The sequence below is a fragment of the Octodon degus genome, unplaced genomic scaffold (assembly GCF_000260255.1).
Source record: "Octodon degus isolate 3935 unplaced genomic scaffold, OctDeg1.0 scaffold00042, whole genome shotgun sequence".
Lineage (NCBI taxonomy): Eukaryota > Metazoa > Chordata > Mammalia > Rodentia > Octodontidae > Octodon > Octodon degus.
In genome coordinates, this window is record NW_004524618.1 from 15,234,838 (window position 1) to 15,252,016 (window position 17,179).

Consider the following 17,179-nt stretch of genomic DNA (forward strand, 5'->3'; position numbering starts at 1 on the left):
GGTACAAAAAAAAAAAAAAAAAAAAAAAAAAAAAAAATTATCTAGCCATTTACATAGACATAATGATCACATTTATCAGAGTAAATTTGTACATGCACATGATATATCTTGATTCTTTTTTTCCATTCCCCTCCCCTCCCTTCAATCCCTCTTTTCATCTTTGTTTGCAAAGCTTAGTTTCCACTTTATCCTTCTATTCTCAAGTTTCCCTTTCTTCTTCCTTCACTTCCCTAGTTTTCCTTTCCTTCTGAACAATTTGTTCCCATGTCACAGTATCTATGATTACATTCTGGCATTCTGGTTCTTATTTACACTTTCAGCTTCTCACACCAGAAAAACAATGTGGTATTTACATGTTTGTCCAATTCATTTCACTTAAAAGAGCATCATCTCAAGGTCCATCCATTTAGTTATACATGTCTCAAGTTTATCCTTCTTTATGGCTGAGAAGTGCTCCACTGTATAAAGATATCTTTTATTCATTCATACGGTAATGGACATTTGAATAGTTTCCAAGATTTAGCTATTACAAGTTATACTGCTCTAAATGTGGGTATGCATATAGCACTGTGTTATGATGTTTTTAATTCTTTTGGGAAGATACCAAGAAGGGGAATAACTGGGCCAAATGGGACCTCTAGCCCTAATTTTGTGAGGAATCTCTACACTGATTTCCACAGTAGTTGCACCAATCTACACTCCTACCAACAGTGGAGAAGGGTTTCCCACATCCGTACTAGCATTTGTTATTCTTTTTTTTTTTTTTTTTCCGGAAATGGGGATTGAACTCAGACCCTTGTGCTTGCCAAGGAAGCACTTATTCTACTGAGCCATCTCCCCAGCCCTTGTTATTCATTTTTTTTATAACACTCATTCATTTTGGAGTGAGATGGAACCTCAGTGTTGTTTTAATTTGCATCTCTCAAAGGATCAGTGATGCTAAATTTTTTCATATATTTATTTGTCATTTCTCTTTCATCTAAGAAGTGTGCTTTCATCTCTGATACCCATTTTTGTATTGAGTCTTTAAATTTGTGGATCTGATTTTTTTTTAATACTTTCATGTTCCTGATATTAGTACTTTGTCTGATGAAGAACTGGCTAAAATGTTTTCCCACTCTGTAAGCTGTCTTTTCACTCTGTTGGTGACTTATTTTTGCTGTGCAAAAGCTTTTTAATAAGATGCAATCCCAGTTGTTGATTCTTGCATTTCCCATGGAGCTGGGGTTTGGGCATTAGGTCTTTGCCTACATACATAACTTCAAGAGTTCTATTTATTCTCTATTCCAGCAGTATAGTGTTTCTGTTTTAATATTTAGATCTTTGATCCACTTTGATTTTACCTTAGTGCATGGTGATAGATATGGTCTAGTTTTAGTCTCTGAGTTATGGAAAGCCAGTTTGGTCCCTATGTGGATGAGTGTTTGGATCTGTTTCTGTATCTTCTAAACTCTTCCACTGATCTTCAGGTTTTTTTGTTTTTGTCAATGTCATGCTGTTTTTCTCGCAGTCACTCTGTAGTTTAATTTCAAGTTAGGGATTGTGATACCACTACCTTGACTTTGTTGCCTATGATTACTTTTGCTATTCTATGTGTCTTCTGGTTCCAAATGAATTTTAAGACTGTTTACCCTAGTTGTGTGAAGCATGCTAATTGTATTTTGATTGGGATTGCATTAAATCTGTATAACAATTTTGGAAATATGGCCATTTTCACTATATTAGTCCTTTCTACCCCAAAGCAAGTGATATCTTTCCTTTTTCTGATACAGTCTTTAATCTCTTTTTCCAGAGTACTGTAGTTTTCAGTGTAGGGATCTTTTGTTTCCATTGTTAGACTTATTCCTCAGTATTTTTCTTTTTCTTTTTCTTTTCTTTTGAGGCTATTGTGAAAGGGATTGCATATCACTAATTTCTCTCTCAGTGAGTCTGTTTGTGTTCAGGAATATGACTGATTCTGAGGAATGACTTTGTATCCAACTATGTGACTGAATTTGATTATTAAATCTAGAAGCTTCTTGGTAGAGCTTTTGGGATCTTCTATGTAGAGTACCATATCTACAAATACTGATAATTTAACTTCTTCTCTTGTCTAATTGCTCGGACTAATGTTTCCTGAACTATATTGAATGGGAGTGGTAAGAGTGGACCACTTGTCTTGTTCAATTTTAGAATGAAAGCTTTCGGCTTTAATATGATGTTGGCTGTTGGTTTGTCATAGATGGCTTTTATAAGATTGAGGTATAGACCATCTATTTCAATTTTCTGTAGGATTTTATCTTGAATGGGTGTTGATCAAACCATTTTATCTTGAATGGTTTGTCAAATGCTTTTTTTTTCTGCATCTATTAAGAGAATCATGTGATTTTTGTCTTTGGCTTTATTAACAAAGTATACTACATTTAATCCTTTGCATGTGCGGAAACATCCCTGCATCCCTCGGATGAATCCTACTTGGTGATGGTGTGTACTCTTCTTGATTATTTGCTGCATTCTGTTTGTCAGTATTTTACTGAAGATTTTTGCATCTATGTTCATTAGGGAATAGTTCTCGTTTTTGGTTTGATCCTTGTCTGGTTTTGGTATCAAGGTAACACTGACTTGCAGGAATGAGTTTGGGGGTATTGTTTCCTTTTCAAATTCATTAAAGAGTTTGAGAAATAACATCATTAGATCTTCTCTAAATGTCTTATAGAATGTGATACTTAGGTATTCAAATGAAGCAATAAACTTAATTAATAAAGTAAATACATTTCTTGTAGAATTTATTTTTTTTTCTTGTAGAATTCAGCAGTGAACCAATCATGACTGGGCTTTTATTTGTTGGTAATTTTTTTAAACAACATTTTCTTTTTTATGTATTTAGTATAGGATCTACAGTGTCTCACTACATGGATCAGACTTGTAGTGATCCTTCCTGTTTTTTAGCCTCCCAAGAAACAATATTTTCAATTTCATTGACTGATACTGGGTTATTTGGAGTTTATATATCTTCTTGATTCAACTTTGGCAATTCATATGTATCTAGGAATCTTCCTATTTCATCCATGTTTTCCATCTTATTAAAGTAGGTATTGATGATCTTCTGGATTTCCACAGGATCCATTGTGGTTTCCATCCCTAATTGCATGAATTTTAGTCCTTCCATTTTCTTTTGATAAGGTTGGCTAAAGGTTTATTAATTTTATTTACTCCTTCAAAGAACCAACTCTTTAATTCATTGAGTCTTTGCATTGTTGTCTTAGTCTCAGTTGCATTAATTTCTGCTCTGATATCTGTTCTTTTCTTAGAAGTTTCAGGTTCAGCATTAGGTTGTTTATTTGAGTTTGTTTTGCTCTCCTGACATGAGATTTCACTGCTATAAATTTCTCTGCTTTCATTGTGTCTGATAAGTTCTGGTATACTGTATCATTATTACTATTTAATTATGGATGCTTCAATTTCTTCTCTAATTTTATCTGTGACCCACTGGTTATTCAGCAGTCATTTAACTTTCATGTGTTTATGGTGTATTGTGGTTCTTTTTGCCTCTGATTTCCAGTGTCATTGTACTATGGTCTAATAACATGCATGGAATAATTTCAAACTAGTTTGCATATACTTAAGCATGTTCTATGAGCTAGTAGGTGGTAACCAAATGGATCAAGAAACATGATCCAACAATAAGCTGCATACAAGAAATACACTGAACTCAAACAGAAATTCATAAACTGAAAGTCAAAGGATGCAAAACAAGGGCTGGCCAAATAGCTCAGCAGACTGGCGCAGGGACTAGGCATTTGATCCCTGGGCCTGCCGTGCCGGCCCTGACCCCGGGGCATGCTGAGACCTTGGGAGGTTTTAAACAGGAGGATCACTATGAGTCTGATCTAGTAGAGAGACTCTGAGCACCCTGTAAATCTTTCCCTAAAATACAAAAAAAAAAAAAAAAAAAGACAGACAGAGATGTGAAACAATACTTTATGCCACAGGACCCCAGAAAAAAGCAGGGGTGGCTATTCTATTTGCAGATAAAGTGAACTTCAAGCCAAGACTGACAAAAAAGAGACAGAGAAACTTACTACATACTTGTGAGGGGAAAATTCCAAGATGAAAAGATAGTAATCATAAATACATATGCACCAAATATAGGTGTGCACAACAATCTAAAAACAAATATTGGTGGATATTAAAAATCAAATAAGTACTAACACAATTGTCATTGGGGACTTAATACCTCACTATCACAAGTAGATAAACCAGAAAAAAAAAAAAAAAAACAACAAAGAAAAATCAGAATTGAACCAAATGTGTGAACCAATGGATTTAATAGATCTTTTCATAGTGATCCACTCCATATCAAAACACACATTCTTTTTGGCTGCTCATGGGACATTATCCAAACTGTGAATTTCTTAGCCACCTTTATTCACCCAGTTCTGTCAACAGCTATTTAGGAATGGTACACTCAGTCTCAGGTCCCACAGTAAACTAAGATCTGGGAATACCCACGCATCATTTGAGTCTTGGCTTCACAGAATTCCCAGTTTAGAAAACAGCACCCCCTAGACAACATCTCTGTACAACTACATCTCTCTACAACTCAGTGTGCTCGATGCCAAAATGAAAGAGTCTGGGAGTAGGGACACATGCAGGGAAGAAGGATAGCTGTCAGAAGAAGAACACTTCATGTGGCCAAGTTTAAAGGGCGCTTATTAGCCGAGAAATCAGTGGAACGAGTATATCCAATACGAGGCCCTGATTTAATCAGAAGTATTTAAAGAACCAGGGCAGGCTAATCTCTAAGAACACTAATAGAAAGCTCATTTAAATCAAATGTTCTGAATCAAGTGCCCACATACCCTTATTTTAGTGTTCATCACTGAAGATACCTTTGTTTGGGAAGAAGATAATGCTGTGATCAATGAGTTAAACTGCCAAGTCCAGCCTCACCCCAAGTGCTTTTCTAGCCCTCTTCCTAGGCCTAGCAGGCAGTCCTCCTCCTCTGCAGGACCAGTGCTCACCCGCTGGGTCACCTATTTCTATGGTAAAAGTGTGAGCATGTGCAGTGGACAGCCTAGCATTAACTTTAAGGAAACACTCATCTAGAGCTTAGCGTCATTTCTACAACTGTCCAAAACAGAAAAAGAAATACCACTGAGACCTAACTACCCAAAGGTGTATTTAAGGCAAAGACTATGCCTTAGTCTTTCCTATGCCCCTTGTGTTTGGTAAAAAAATTTCTCCATACACACTTGCAGGATGAGCGAAGAAATGCAATGCTTGTCTGGCCTGCTTTGTGCGGAGAGGAAAACCCCAAGGAGATGGTCGCGTAAGCTATAACACTAACACCAGCAAAGTGGTCATCAAGCTTCCAAAAGGCTCTCACCTGGGTCTCACCCTTCCCTCGGTCTCAGTCCTTGTTATGTGCCACCTGCACATTCCTGGGGCCAGCTCTACTGGGAGCCTGGGAGAATGACAAGACAGCAGAGAAAGTGTGGTAAATACCACACAGAAATTCCTTTATTTATACGCAGCTAAATGTGTCCACCTTCTCTTTTTGGACTTTTAGTCTTTATGTCATGTTTAGCAGGTCAGAATGCTATCAAGTCATGTCACTCATGTTCTCCTCTTCTCTGTGTGTGAATGTGTGTGTGTGTGTGTGTGTGTGTGTGTGCATGTGTTTGCTCAGGATAAAACTCAGTGCCTCACACATGCTAAACCCATATTCTGCCATATTCTGTCACTGAGCAAGAGGAATTCTGTGCACGTGTGTGTGTAAAAAATAGATTCAGGTTTATTTTTTAAAACAGCCAATTACCCCAATATTACATACTGAATAATCATTCCTCTTATTCAAACTTTGAAATGTTATCTTTCCTACAAAAAAACAAAACCATGTACTTTTGTTCAAAGTACTCTGATGTTTTTCAGTCTTCTAATTTTTCTTCTAAAATTGCACTATTTATTGTAGGCTCATATTATGTTTCACTGTCCAATAAGGTCAATCTCTCATGATTACACTTAATTCTCTTACAATTTCATATATTTTATTTGAAAAAATGAAGAATAGTACCCTTCCTCCATTTTCCCAAGAAAAGCTCTTGTTGGCATTTTAAGTAGGATTACATTCCTTTTATAGAGAGATTCAGGGAAAAATGAACATCTTTACAATCTTGTGTCTCATTATACAAGAGCTTACTACATCTAATGACTTAAATCTTTTGCACTCTCTAGGATGGTTTTAAATTTTCCCTCGGATTGTTCCAATATGTTGAGTCTAACTTCAAGTATTTTAATCTTAAAGTTCAATATATTTAATTACTATTTTAAAAATTCTAAAAAAGTTCTGTTTCCTGAGTCTTGAATAGAAGACTATTTTTCATACTTTTCTGTTTGGCAGATTCCACTCATTCTTCAAGGCCCCATTCAAATATCACTTACTTTATCAAGTGTACCTCGACTCTGTGTTATCTCAGGACACTCCTAGACCACTGATCTCTTCCATTAGTCTGGTAGCCACAACCTCAGGCCTGGTTCATTGCAAACGGTCAAGTTACAAAGAGTGAGGCAATGAATGGAAGCCAAAATAAGAGGATGTTTGTGTCTCAGCAGTGATTTCTCAGGGCTAACAATCATAATATATTTTTAATCCAAAATGTGTTTATTGGGATGGCTTCCCACTCATCTTGATTGAGGCTACTGTTAGTGCTGCTTCTTCCTGAAGGAACATCCTTCTGTGGGCCTTGCTTTCCCTCCTGTAGGCTGGCGCAGGACAGAGGACCAGCCGACACACAGAACTACCGTCTGCGCATGGCTAAAGACCGTGGTGATTTTATAGCATCCTGGGCACTCCACGTCCATGAATAGGAACTGGGGCTCTGTACCAGGCGCTTCTTCTTCTGCTTCCTCTTCTCCTCCTCTGGAGAGGTATGAAGGAAATCTTTTGCGAGAGGCATGTTCTCATGGGGAGGTCGTCACCACCGGAAAGGGCAACAATCATAATATTGCTAAATTTATTAAATGATACAATTTTGAATAATGTAACATTTTTTCCCTTAAGCCCAAGCCAAGCCATGTTAAAAAGATGCAGAAAATTCTAGAAGGCTGAGGCAGGAGGATCACATGTTCAAGTTTAGCCTAGGTCATTCCACAAAACCCTGTCTAAAAAAAAAAAAAGAAAAGAAACAAAGAAAGGAAATATTACCTCATAATGAGAAGTCACAAATAATCAAGAAATGAAAACTAAAGATACTCTTTTCCTGATATTTGTAAAGAGCCTCATGAAAACAGGCAGCTCTGTGGTAAATAGCACCTATTCTGGCCTTAAGAAGAGATGAATTTAAATCCTGGCTCAAACCTCTATTAACTGATACTGATCTTAGGCAAGTTTCCTCACTTATCTATGCTTCTTTTTCGCTATCTACAAAGTAGGCATAATAAGTATCCTTATAATAGGGCATCTAGCGGACATATCAGACTTACTGACTATCCGAAGTGCTCGCTTCTGCCCACCCCACCTTACCCCTCCTCAGTGCTCTCCTACATTCTTCTCATCCTAGGAAACGACGCTTTCTACTACACTCTCCATGGCTGAGAAACTGGGACATAGCCAAGGTTTTCCTCTCTCTCGTACTTCCTGCTTCCAGCCCACCAGCACATCCTATAAGCAATGGCTGAGAGATACTTGCAAAACCCAGCGACTTCTCACCAACTGAGTTCCTGTCACCTGGACCATCACCATTCTCTTGACAGTCCCAATAGCTGGTCTTCCTGCTTTCTTTAGTCACCCTTTGCCCCAGTCTGCTCTCCACATTGTGGACTGTGCAATTCTTCAAACTATAACAAGTTACCTCACAACTTTGCTCAGAAATTTCCAAGGGTTTTCTGCCTCTTTTTATCCTAACTTGAGAAAAACTCAAGTCCTACACTGACAAGATAGCCTGGCAGTCTAAGTGCCTGCCTGGCAAGAGCAAGGACCAGAGTTTGACCCCCAGTATTGCATGCCATGCCAGCCACTGAAACCAGGTGTGGTGGCGCATGCCTGTAATCCCAGCACTTGCGAGGCTGAGATGAGAGGATCGCTATGAGTCTGAGTGGTGTAGCAAGACCCTGTATCAAATAAATAAATAAATAAATAAATAAATAAAACTCAAGTCCTTATAGTGGCCTGCAAGACCAGTCTGATATGACTCAGTTCCCCCCTCTCTGCCTCTCTGTCTGTGTTTATGTCCTGTGTCTCTGTCTCTTTCTCTGTTTGTCTCTGTCTCTGTCTCTCTCTGTCTCTCTCTGTCTCTGTCTGTCTGTCTGTCTGTCTGTCTCTGTCTCTCTCTGTCTCTCTCCCCCTCCCCATCTTTATCCTCCTCTTGGCCTCTGTGCTGTAGCCACACTGACCCTCCCGGCTGGTCCTAGCAAATGCAAGCTGGATAGATCTCAAGGTATTCACATTGCTCATCACACTGCTTAGAAAACATCCTTAGAAGTAAGATCTGCATGCCCTCTTCACTGCCTTCAGGTCCCTGCTCAAATGTCACTCTATTAGAGACATCTATTACGGCTCCCACAAATAGCACCTTCCCGCCCTCCCAAACCTCCAACACTAACTACTCTACTTGCTCTTCTTTGTTTTCCTCACAGTACTATCACTGACTTTCATGTGCTTCTTGGCAAGTGACTTTCTCACCTCAACACCTAGAACACTGCCATCTACGTTCAATTACTAGATAAATGAACACCTTCTTTCTAACTTTAACTCTCCAATTTAGATCAAGCATCTAACCACAGAATAGGTTCTCCTGAGATGAATGGTCTAAAGAACTGGTGAGAAAACCAGCCCTTCACCAGTGCCCATAAACATTACTCACTCAAATGCTTCAATGACTCAAAATAAAGATAGACTTGTTTTATAGAGAACAATAAGAACAAAAACATCTCCCTGGAGTCCATTAGAGATTGCCAATCTAAATCTCTTTTGTGCAGCTTTTTTTCACTTTTGAAAATTATGGCCGTCTCCCCTCCCTGCTTCCCCCAGACTCTGGGGCTCCTCTCCTTCTGTTCATTCCTATTCGGAGCTGCAAGCCAGAAATAGCTGTTTACCTCATTGTCCTCATTTCCCTTCATTGTTACCACCCGTTCTCTGGTGCCTCGTCTGTTGTCGATGTTTTCAAATGAATTTCCAGTAAGTTGGGAAAGAAAAGCATCAGTGAAGACTGTGGGTTCAACCTCATGCAAAAATATACTATAAGGTATTTTCTTTGGGAAAAACTACTTAAAAATTGATCCTAAGGCAGTTACATATATGCCGCCAAATATTATTCTGATATGTAATCATGCTAAAGAATTGGGAAAAGAACACGCCATACAGAATAAAGGACTAATTTCTCTTATGTGAATAATAATTAGGCATGGAGAGATTTTTCCTTCTACAAGTCTACAAAAACTATCAAACAAAAGGATAAAAGTCATGTGATCACCAATCAATCAGCAAATAATTTGTGAGTGCTTAACCTAAAACTTTTGTTTTCATTTTTATTTTAATACAAGGTTCAATAATGCAAGGTTTTTATAGGTTCATCTACTAAATAAAGACTTGTCCACCTAGCAGTTATGGTTTTAAAGAAATAGACAATTCCCTTATAGTGCTAAGTGCATATTACATAATTTTCCAAATAAAATAATACTGGAAAAATAAATCTGTAGCATATTGGCAAAAAATTGTCAAGTAAGTGGTAAGTAAAAGAATAAACATAGTTAGACTATTCATTTTAAAGCCACTTTGAAACTGCATTGCTGGGGAGATAGCTTGGTGGCATAAGTGCCTGCCTGTCAAGTGCAAGGTCCTGAGTTCGATCCCCTGTACAAAGAAAGAAAGAAAGAAAGAAAGAAAGAAAGAAAGAAAGAAAGAAAGAAAGAAATTATTAGCACAAAGAAATAAAGCCACTTATTCAAAGTAATGAAAGAGGGACCAAAACTTTCCTTCCCACAATACAGTAGTTTTTCTCTAGGTAGTTTACCTCAGTAAAAGGAAACCACCATGTGCCCCTCCTCAAAGAAAAAGCAAATATCCCAACTCTTCATTTGGATTTTATTTATTTAGTCGTGTGTTTGTTTGTTTTGTGGTACTGCAGATTGAACCCAGAAGTGTTCTACCACTGAGCTACATTCATAGACTTTTTCATTTTTTATTCTGAGACAGGATCTCACTAAATTGCCCAGACTGGCCTTGAACTTATGACCCTCCTGCTTCAGCTTCCCTAGTACCTGAGATTATAGGCATGCACCATCATTGGCAGCTTGGGTTTGATTTTACAATAAATGCCATCCATCTCTAATAGTAACTATATCTGAGCAAGCCAACTTAATCACTTGGTAAATAGTTTAGAAATGAGCTGGATTGAAAGGGAGGAAAGAGCCAGGCGAGGATTTAAGTTTAAATTTTGATGTAGGCAGTCCATAATGCAAGTAATACCAGAGGCAGACTTCAGCTTTCGACCAAAATTCTATCTTTTGAGTCCAAGGAATATATTGACATCAAAGTACAAACTGGCTTAAAACAATATATGTTAGAAAGCATACAGTATGATTTGTTCAAAATACCTCTGCTATTCATTCACCTGTTTTCCTAGCATCCCATCAGGTTTAGCAATTGTCCTAGACAGAAGTATTCCAGTTTGAAGGATAACTGCTATGGTATATGTCAATCTCTATATTAAATGCAAGAAGTAAACGTTGACCCAGGCAACAATCTGGAACGGAATGACGGCACTGTGCTCCAGGCCAGCATGTATGTACAAAATCAGAGAGCGGCAATGTGGTCAGGGAGAAAACTGGAGCTAAATCTGGAAGCTCTACTGGAGACTGTGGAAGATGCAAGCCTTGCTTTACCCTGCGGGTAGAATTATGGGTATCTGATTAGCATTGTCACACTGCCACAAGATGAGCCGATCAGATGGCAAGAGGGACTGCAGGAGAAGACCACACAGAGCTTCAGAATGCATCCCCAGGGGTCCCTAAGGAATGGGTGTAAAACAGGTTCTTTTGGTACAAGCCGCTGTGTGGTTAATGCTGCATGCTTTAAGAGATAACAGCTCCACTGTGGTACTACCACAGTGACCACCTGGGCTTGTCTATCCCGTGCGATATCACAAAATGTAACAAGTACTGACAATGGGATTTTAAGTGGAGTTTATTTGATTATGAGTTCTAGGAGGGCTCAACAAATGTTTATGAGATGGGTGGATGGATGGACTGATGAATGGATGGATAGTTCTGGACATCACTGCGTTAGTTCATGAAATGCTGAGCGCTCTCATTCTTTTTCTTTTCTCAGTCAAGCACACTGGAAACCAGTGCTTAGCCAAATAAGAAAAGCTGCAGTTGAAGTATATTTTCCACTTGGAAGAATGTATAGTTTGCTTTTGGTTTAGGCAAAATTCTGTTTTTTGGGTTTTTTTTTTTTTTTTTTTTTGGCAGAACCGGGGATTGAACTCAGGCCCTTGCCCTTGCCAGGGAAGTGCTTATTCCATTGAGCCATCTCCCTGGCCCCTGGGCAAAATTCTGGAAAGCAAAGACAGAGAGATTTCTCTAATATTTCCAAAGCATACACGCTTTGAAGTTCTCTCTCTGGAAGCACATTAAAATCTATCCACATCCATGTACCAGCCCCTTTCCCCTCAAGACCTAAGCACCTGAAAAGCTAGCATGCTTATGGAATGATCTCTTGCTTTGCATAGTGTCTGTTATCGGTCATTTGTGTTGTGGGGATACCTATTTAACATTTACTTAATTGAACCAAAAGTTAACCAGAGAGCAAACAGCTGGGAAAGACACACAGATGTACTTCCACCATATTTTATTCTGAAAAATTAATAGAACACTGTCTTGGCCACCACTGACATCCACAATTTCAAGAAGAGGTGTATTTTTGGCTCACAGTTTTTTGACCATGTTCAACAAATTTAAATACAGAGCCGGCATGGTGGAAGGGCGTGGACAGAGGAACGTGGCTTACATCATGGTGATCAGAAACAGAGAGAAGGAAGGAGCTGGAGAGGAAGATGCAGGCTTCCAGGTCAGGGCCCCAGCGACTCCCCTCTTCTGAGCAGGCCCACCTCCTAACAGTAAGTCCACTCTATCACCCCCTGATTTAATCCCGATATGAAAGCCCATCCTGTGAGCACATGAGATCCAGGGTAACATTCTCAATACAAATGATAACAAGAGTAAAACTAGGAAGTTTATATTTTTAACTTTCTGTACTATTATGTTTGAATTTTAAATGTACTTTATGATTTATTGTAGTATATTCCACTTAGATGTTTCTATTTTACAATATTAATATATTGATGATAAATTTTAATAATTACTTTCATAACTTGAAAGTTACCTTTTTAGAAACTTGCTGGATGATCTGGATTCCGCAATAGGAGACAGGCTCCAACTCAATGGCTCCAATGGCTTCCCACACATAAGAATCAACCCTAGCCTATGAAATATTCAGATTTCCAGCCTATTCTGAATATTCTGATTTGGTAGTTCAAAAGCAAAGTCCAGATTGATATGCTTGATGACTCTTATGTTCCCGAAATTTGGGAGCCTAATGATCCTTAGAATCACCTGAAAACATTTCACGTACAGGAATTGGGAGCTCTTCCTTTAGATTTTGATGATCCACTGAGCTGGAACAAGGCCCGGAAATCTACATTTTTAAGAGACTACCTAGACAGTTTTCCATGGATTTGGGCACTCTGTTCTATGTTATAATTTCCAGTGGCTGGCAACTCATAAATCAAGATGTGACAGATCCATTTCAGTCTCTAGTGACAAAAATACACCACCAAGTTTAAAATCCTTGATGAGAATATTTGAGGTGATCATAGATAGGATAACTTTACTATCATAGAATAAAAGACTAGATGAATAATATTTTGCTCTAAAAATATTTAATGATGCTTACTTTTTATGAGTCACCTGATTTTAGTGTTTTCAATTTTACAAAAGTTCTGCCCCTACCAAAGCCTACAAGCCTAGATACTGGAAATAAACAGGGATCATTTTTTAAATTAGTGGGATTTGTCTTTCCCAGGGACTAACGACCTTCCTATTTATAAGTTGTACAGTTAAGCAGACACATTAATTTCTGATCCTGAAGTTTTAGTCTCTAGTTTCAGAAGCAGAGATGACAGCAGATACGGAACTAAAAAAAAAAAAAAAAAAAAAATAGTGAAACAGCATTGGCATGTTTCATTTAAAAAAAAAGATAAAATAGACATTTTTCTAGATAAGTTCAATTACCAGCTACTCTAATAACCATTCTACCAATTAGATAAAGTTGTTTTTAGCAACTTCATATAAATAAAAAGTACTTCATACAGATAGAAGAAAAGTCCTCCGTCTTTAACAATATCTAGGAAATCCTGGTCCTTAAATTGGAAACTGGAGGAAACAGAGTGGGAATGTCAAGTTAACAACAGCCAGCGTTAGTAGGAGTCTGTTCCCTCTATTTTGTCATCACCAAATGCTCATGAAGAAGCTCCTACATGTACTGGGACTTCCAAGTCACTTATCAAGGCAATGTCCTTAATTTCCAATGCAGGCCATTTGCCTTGTCTCCTTAGTAAGTCAATGATTGTGCCGCTTATAGCAAAAAAATTAATACTAGAGGTGATGATACAAAATCTGTCAAAATCAAACAGATAAGGGTATAAAAATCAGAACCTGACACTTCAACTATTTAAGCTCACACAAATTACACAATCTCTCAGAACCTCAGTTTCTCCATCTGTGAACTGGGGAAGCAATGACAGTGTCCACTTGTTTGTACTATTGTGAAGATTAAGAGGTATAATGCCTGCAAAGTGGCTGGCACATAAAAAAGCATTGAATAACTTAACATTTAGTATTATGTCTTGCCCTCCTGCAAGATTAAACTGCTAGATTCAAGGTTAGCAACGTGGGTTTGAGGGTTTGAAGGGGGGATAGGACAGCTGAGTGGAAGGTCTCTGAGTCTAAATCATCCTACATGAGAACTAGGTTCAGGAAGAAAGCACTGAGAAAGCTTGTCACAGTCAAAGACTAATGCCTCTAGGGGTCACCGGGCCACTTCACCCCACATCCACAGATGAACCACGGAGACCTGTGATGGGGGGACCTTTGGTGGCTAAGTGAAATTGATGGCATCACCTAATGGTGATGCTTCCTTGATAGACCAACCTTCCCAGTGGCTACTTGGCTCCTACAGTGTCCAACACTGACACCGTGGACGTTAATGGTGTAGACAGAATCTGGAGGTGGACCTGAACCTCAGAGAGTATTCCAATGGAACACAGCATCCTTCATGTGTTCCTTGGTGCTTAGGACAGAGGTCAGGACCAAAATCTTCCTCTTAGAACATGAGAGATTGCACACCTGGGGCCCTTAAGTCCCCTGAAGATCCCATTTATACTCACAGGTCTCTTATGACCATCTCTCCTCTTATCATCATGCCCTCCCTTTGCTTCTCCTAACAGAGACAGATTATTAGATGTGAATAGGTGGGTCGGGTCCCAGGGGCTCTTGTCACCTCTGCAACCAGCTCTCTGCACCATAAATCCTGTCATTCTGCCCAGCCCTTACCACCTCATTGCAGAGATGGCACCATCCAACTACATGGCCAGAAAAACCATCAACCAAGATCAGATTCCTTGAAAAGAAATTCAAACATTCAAGATAGAGATTATTCATTATAATCCCCAGAGTGAAACCTGAAAAGCAGTGCTTAATTGTCCAGCCCATGTTATTAAATTCCTAAACTCCCCTCCAAAAACAGAGTTCAGGCTTTCAGGTCTTTTAAAAAACAGCTCTGTAACTCCTCTCACAAGTTGGTCTAGGGCATCCCAAGGGGTAGGGCTTATTGCTTTCCAAACACACATCCTAAAAATAATCAATATTTTCCTCAAATGCGGATGACAAAGCAACCAAGTCGTTGCATTCTAGTCGCCTGCAAGCTGCACAATGCCTTGATCCCTGCCATTTCACTCATAGTAGGAGCCACTGAGCTCTGACTAACTCACTCTGCCCCACCGTCCTCGCTGGCTCCAGATGGCAAGAAATGCATTCCCCTCACTCCTGCCTGAAAAGCAGTTCTGATTTGCTGTTCTATCACCCAGTTCGCCTGCAGTAATTGTTTTACTCCAAGAAAATAAAATTCTTAAAAGTGGAGAGTGGGAAGGAAATGAACGCAAGGAGGGTTCAGGTAGGAAATTTACTTGTTGTTTAATGGAGCGTAAGCACTGCAGCTTTAAATCTTGCAGCATCAAGCCCTGGATTCTTTCCATAACCAAGCTGCAAAATGGTAACAAGAAAGAAGGAAAAAAAAAAAAAAAAAAAAAAAAAAACAAAAAACAGAAAAAAAAAAAAAAAAAAAAAAAAAAAAAAGGAAAAGTAAAAAAAAAAAAAAAACCAAACACCTCTTCCTCCCTCCCCGCACCCCCAGCAGCTCCCCGCCCATCCCCCATGCCGCCCAGCCCCTGCATGCAGCGGGTACAGGTGGGCTGGGCACGGACCTTGGCCCTCGGGGTTCGACCACAACCGGGATGAAGGTCAAGGGCGAGGGCTTCCTCTCCAGAGCCGCCCGCCCTGCAGACACGGATTTGCTGCCAAAGTTTCAGGCCGGTTGGGGCCGGTGCGGCTCCCGCAGCCCCTCGCCCTCCTGCACCTGCCTGGCCCGCCCAGGTGAGCCAGCTCCGGGCCCCGGTCCGCAGACCGCGCCCACCTGGCCCGCACTCACCTCTGGTGGACATGGCTCAGGCAGGAGGGGCCGAAGGGAGAGGAGGAGCCGCAGGGCGTAGGTTTTGGAGGCTATCCGTGGAGTACAGCCGGCACCGCGCCCGCCCGGCCCCTGCGCCTCGGGCTCCTAGATCGTCCCGCAGGACACCTGCCCGGCGGCGGGCGGGGACGCGGCGGCCTGGACCGCGGGGCGCGGCCACGCTGACAGCTCGCGGCTGGCTGGGCGGCTCCCGCCTCCCCCGCCGGGTCCTCCGCGGCGGCGCCAGGCGGAGCTTTGTCCCCGAGCGAGGTGGGGCGTGTGAGCCCCGTCCGCCGCAGCTTCTCCCCTCTCGATCTGAGTTCTTAATGGTAATAATATTGCTGCTGTTAATGGCTCTTCGTCTTCCTGCCTTAGATCTAGAGAAAGAATGCGAGAAAGAGCGGTTCTCTTCCTCCCTTGAAGTGATGTCCTAGAAGGGGAAACACCGCGGTCCCCGAGGGGCTTGGCCCTGGGTGGGAGGAAGGTGCTGGCGGCCCACCTGCAGCCCGCCTCCTCTCCGTGCCCACCCGGCCTGGAAAAGCTCGCAGGTGGGCTGGGGCGCCGGGACAGCCACCCTGAAATAAGCCCCGGAGGGCAGGGACCCTCCACCCAGCACCCTGACTGAGTGCATCAACCTGATTCGTGGTTCAACTCTGAAGTGTCCGGGCTGGGCTGGGCAGAAGGTGAGCACTCGAAACCTACCTTCTCCTTCTAGACATGGGGGAAAACGAGAAAATCTCCTGTCCTGGGGTTTGGCAACTAGAGCTTGATGCTGCCTCGCAGCCTAACGAACCCACCTGTCCCTGAGTTCTAAACTGAGAGGTGGTCTCCCTCATTCACGCCCCCCCCCCCACTTGCAATCAGACCGGCTAGTTGTTTTCTGTACAAGCTTCCCAAATCTCCTCTGATAGGATAGGAATTCTGGAGGTAGCAAGTCTGTCAATTCAGAAATGTTCAAAGGAGAACACAGCATTATTCTGTTGGGAAAATGTCTGCAGAATTGAGCACTGTTGAAGAAAGCCCAGTCTTTAGATGACCATGTGGGCCAGGAAATCCTAGGAAAAAAAGATAATCAAGAAAGAAATTCTTAAGTATTAAAATCAGCTCACTGTTTATCTACCTTGGCAACATCTCTTTCACTGTCTTTACAGCGGAAAAAAAAAAAAACAATCCCAATAAATCCCAAATTGCTTCAACCTAAAGCAGTTCTTCTTCCCCCCTTCCCTGGTTCACTATTAACCCATTTCACTCAGCTACTTACAGAAAGAGCCTAGCTGCCCTGTGCCCATTCGGCCTCCACTGATAGGTTCCAGCCCGACTATGAATTGCTGAATTATTATGGTGGTCATTTAACATAGCTGAAGCCCCAAAACAACAGCCTGTCTTCCCGATGACCACCTCCACCTCCATTCCCAC

General features: G+C 40.8%; 1 protein-coding gene across 1 annotated transcript in view; it reads right to left on the reverse strand.

Annotated features, from left to right (window-relative positions):
* The window catches only part of Ablim1 (actin binding LIM protein 1), a 297,903-nt gene extending 281,963 nt beyond the window's left edge, over positions 1-15,940 (reverse strand). The window contains exon 1 of the mRNA XM_023715544.1: positions 15,746-15,940. Within this exon, the coding sequence (XP_023571312.1) occupies positions 15,746-15,758 (13 nt within the window). The 5' untranslated portion in view covers positions 15,759-15,940. The remainder of the gene's footprint in view (positions 1-15,745) is intronic.
* Between the last annotated feature and the right edge of the window lie 1,239 nt (positions 15,941-17,179).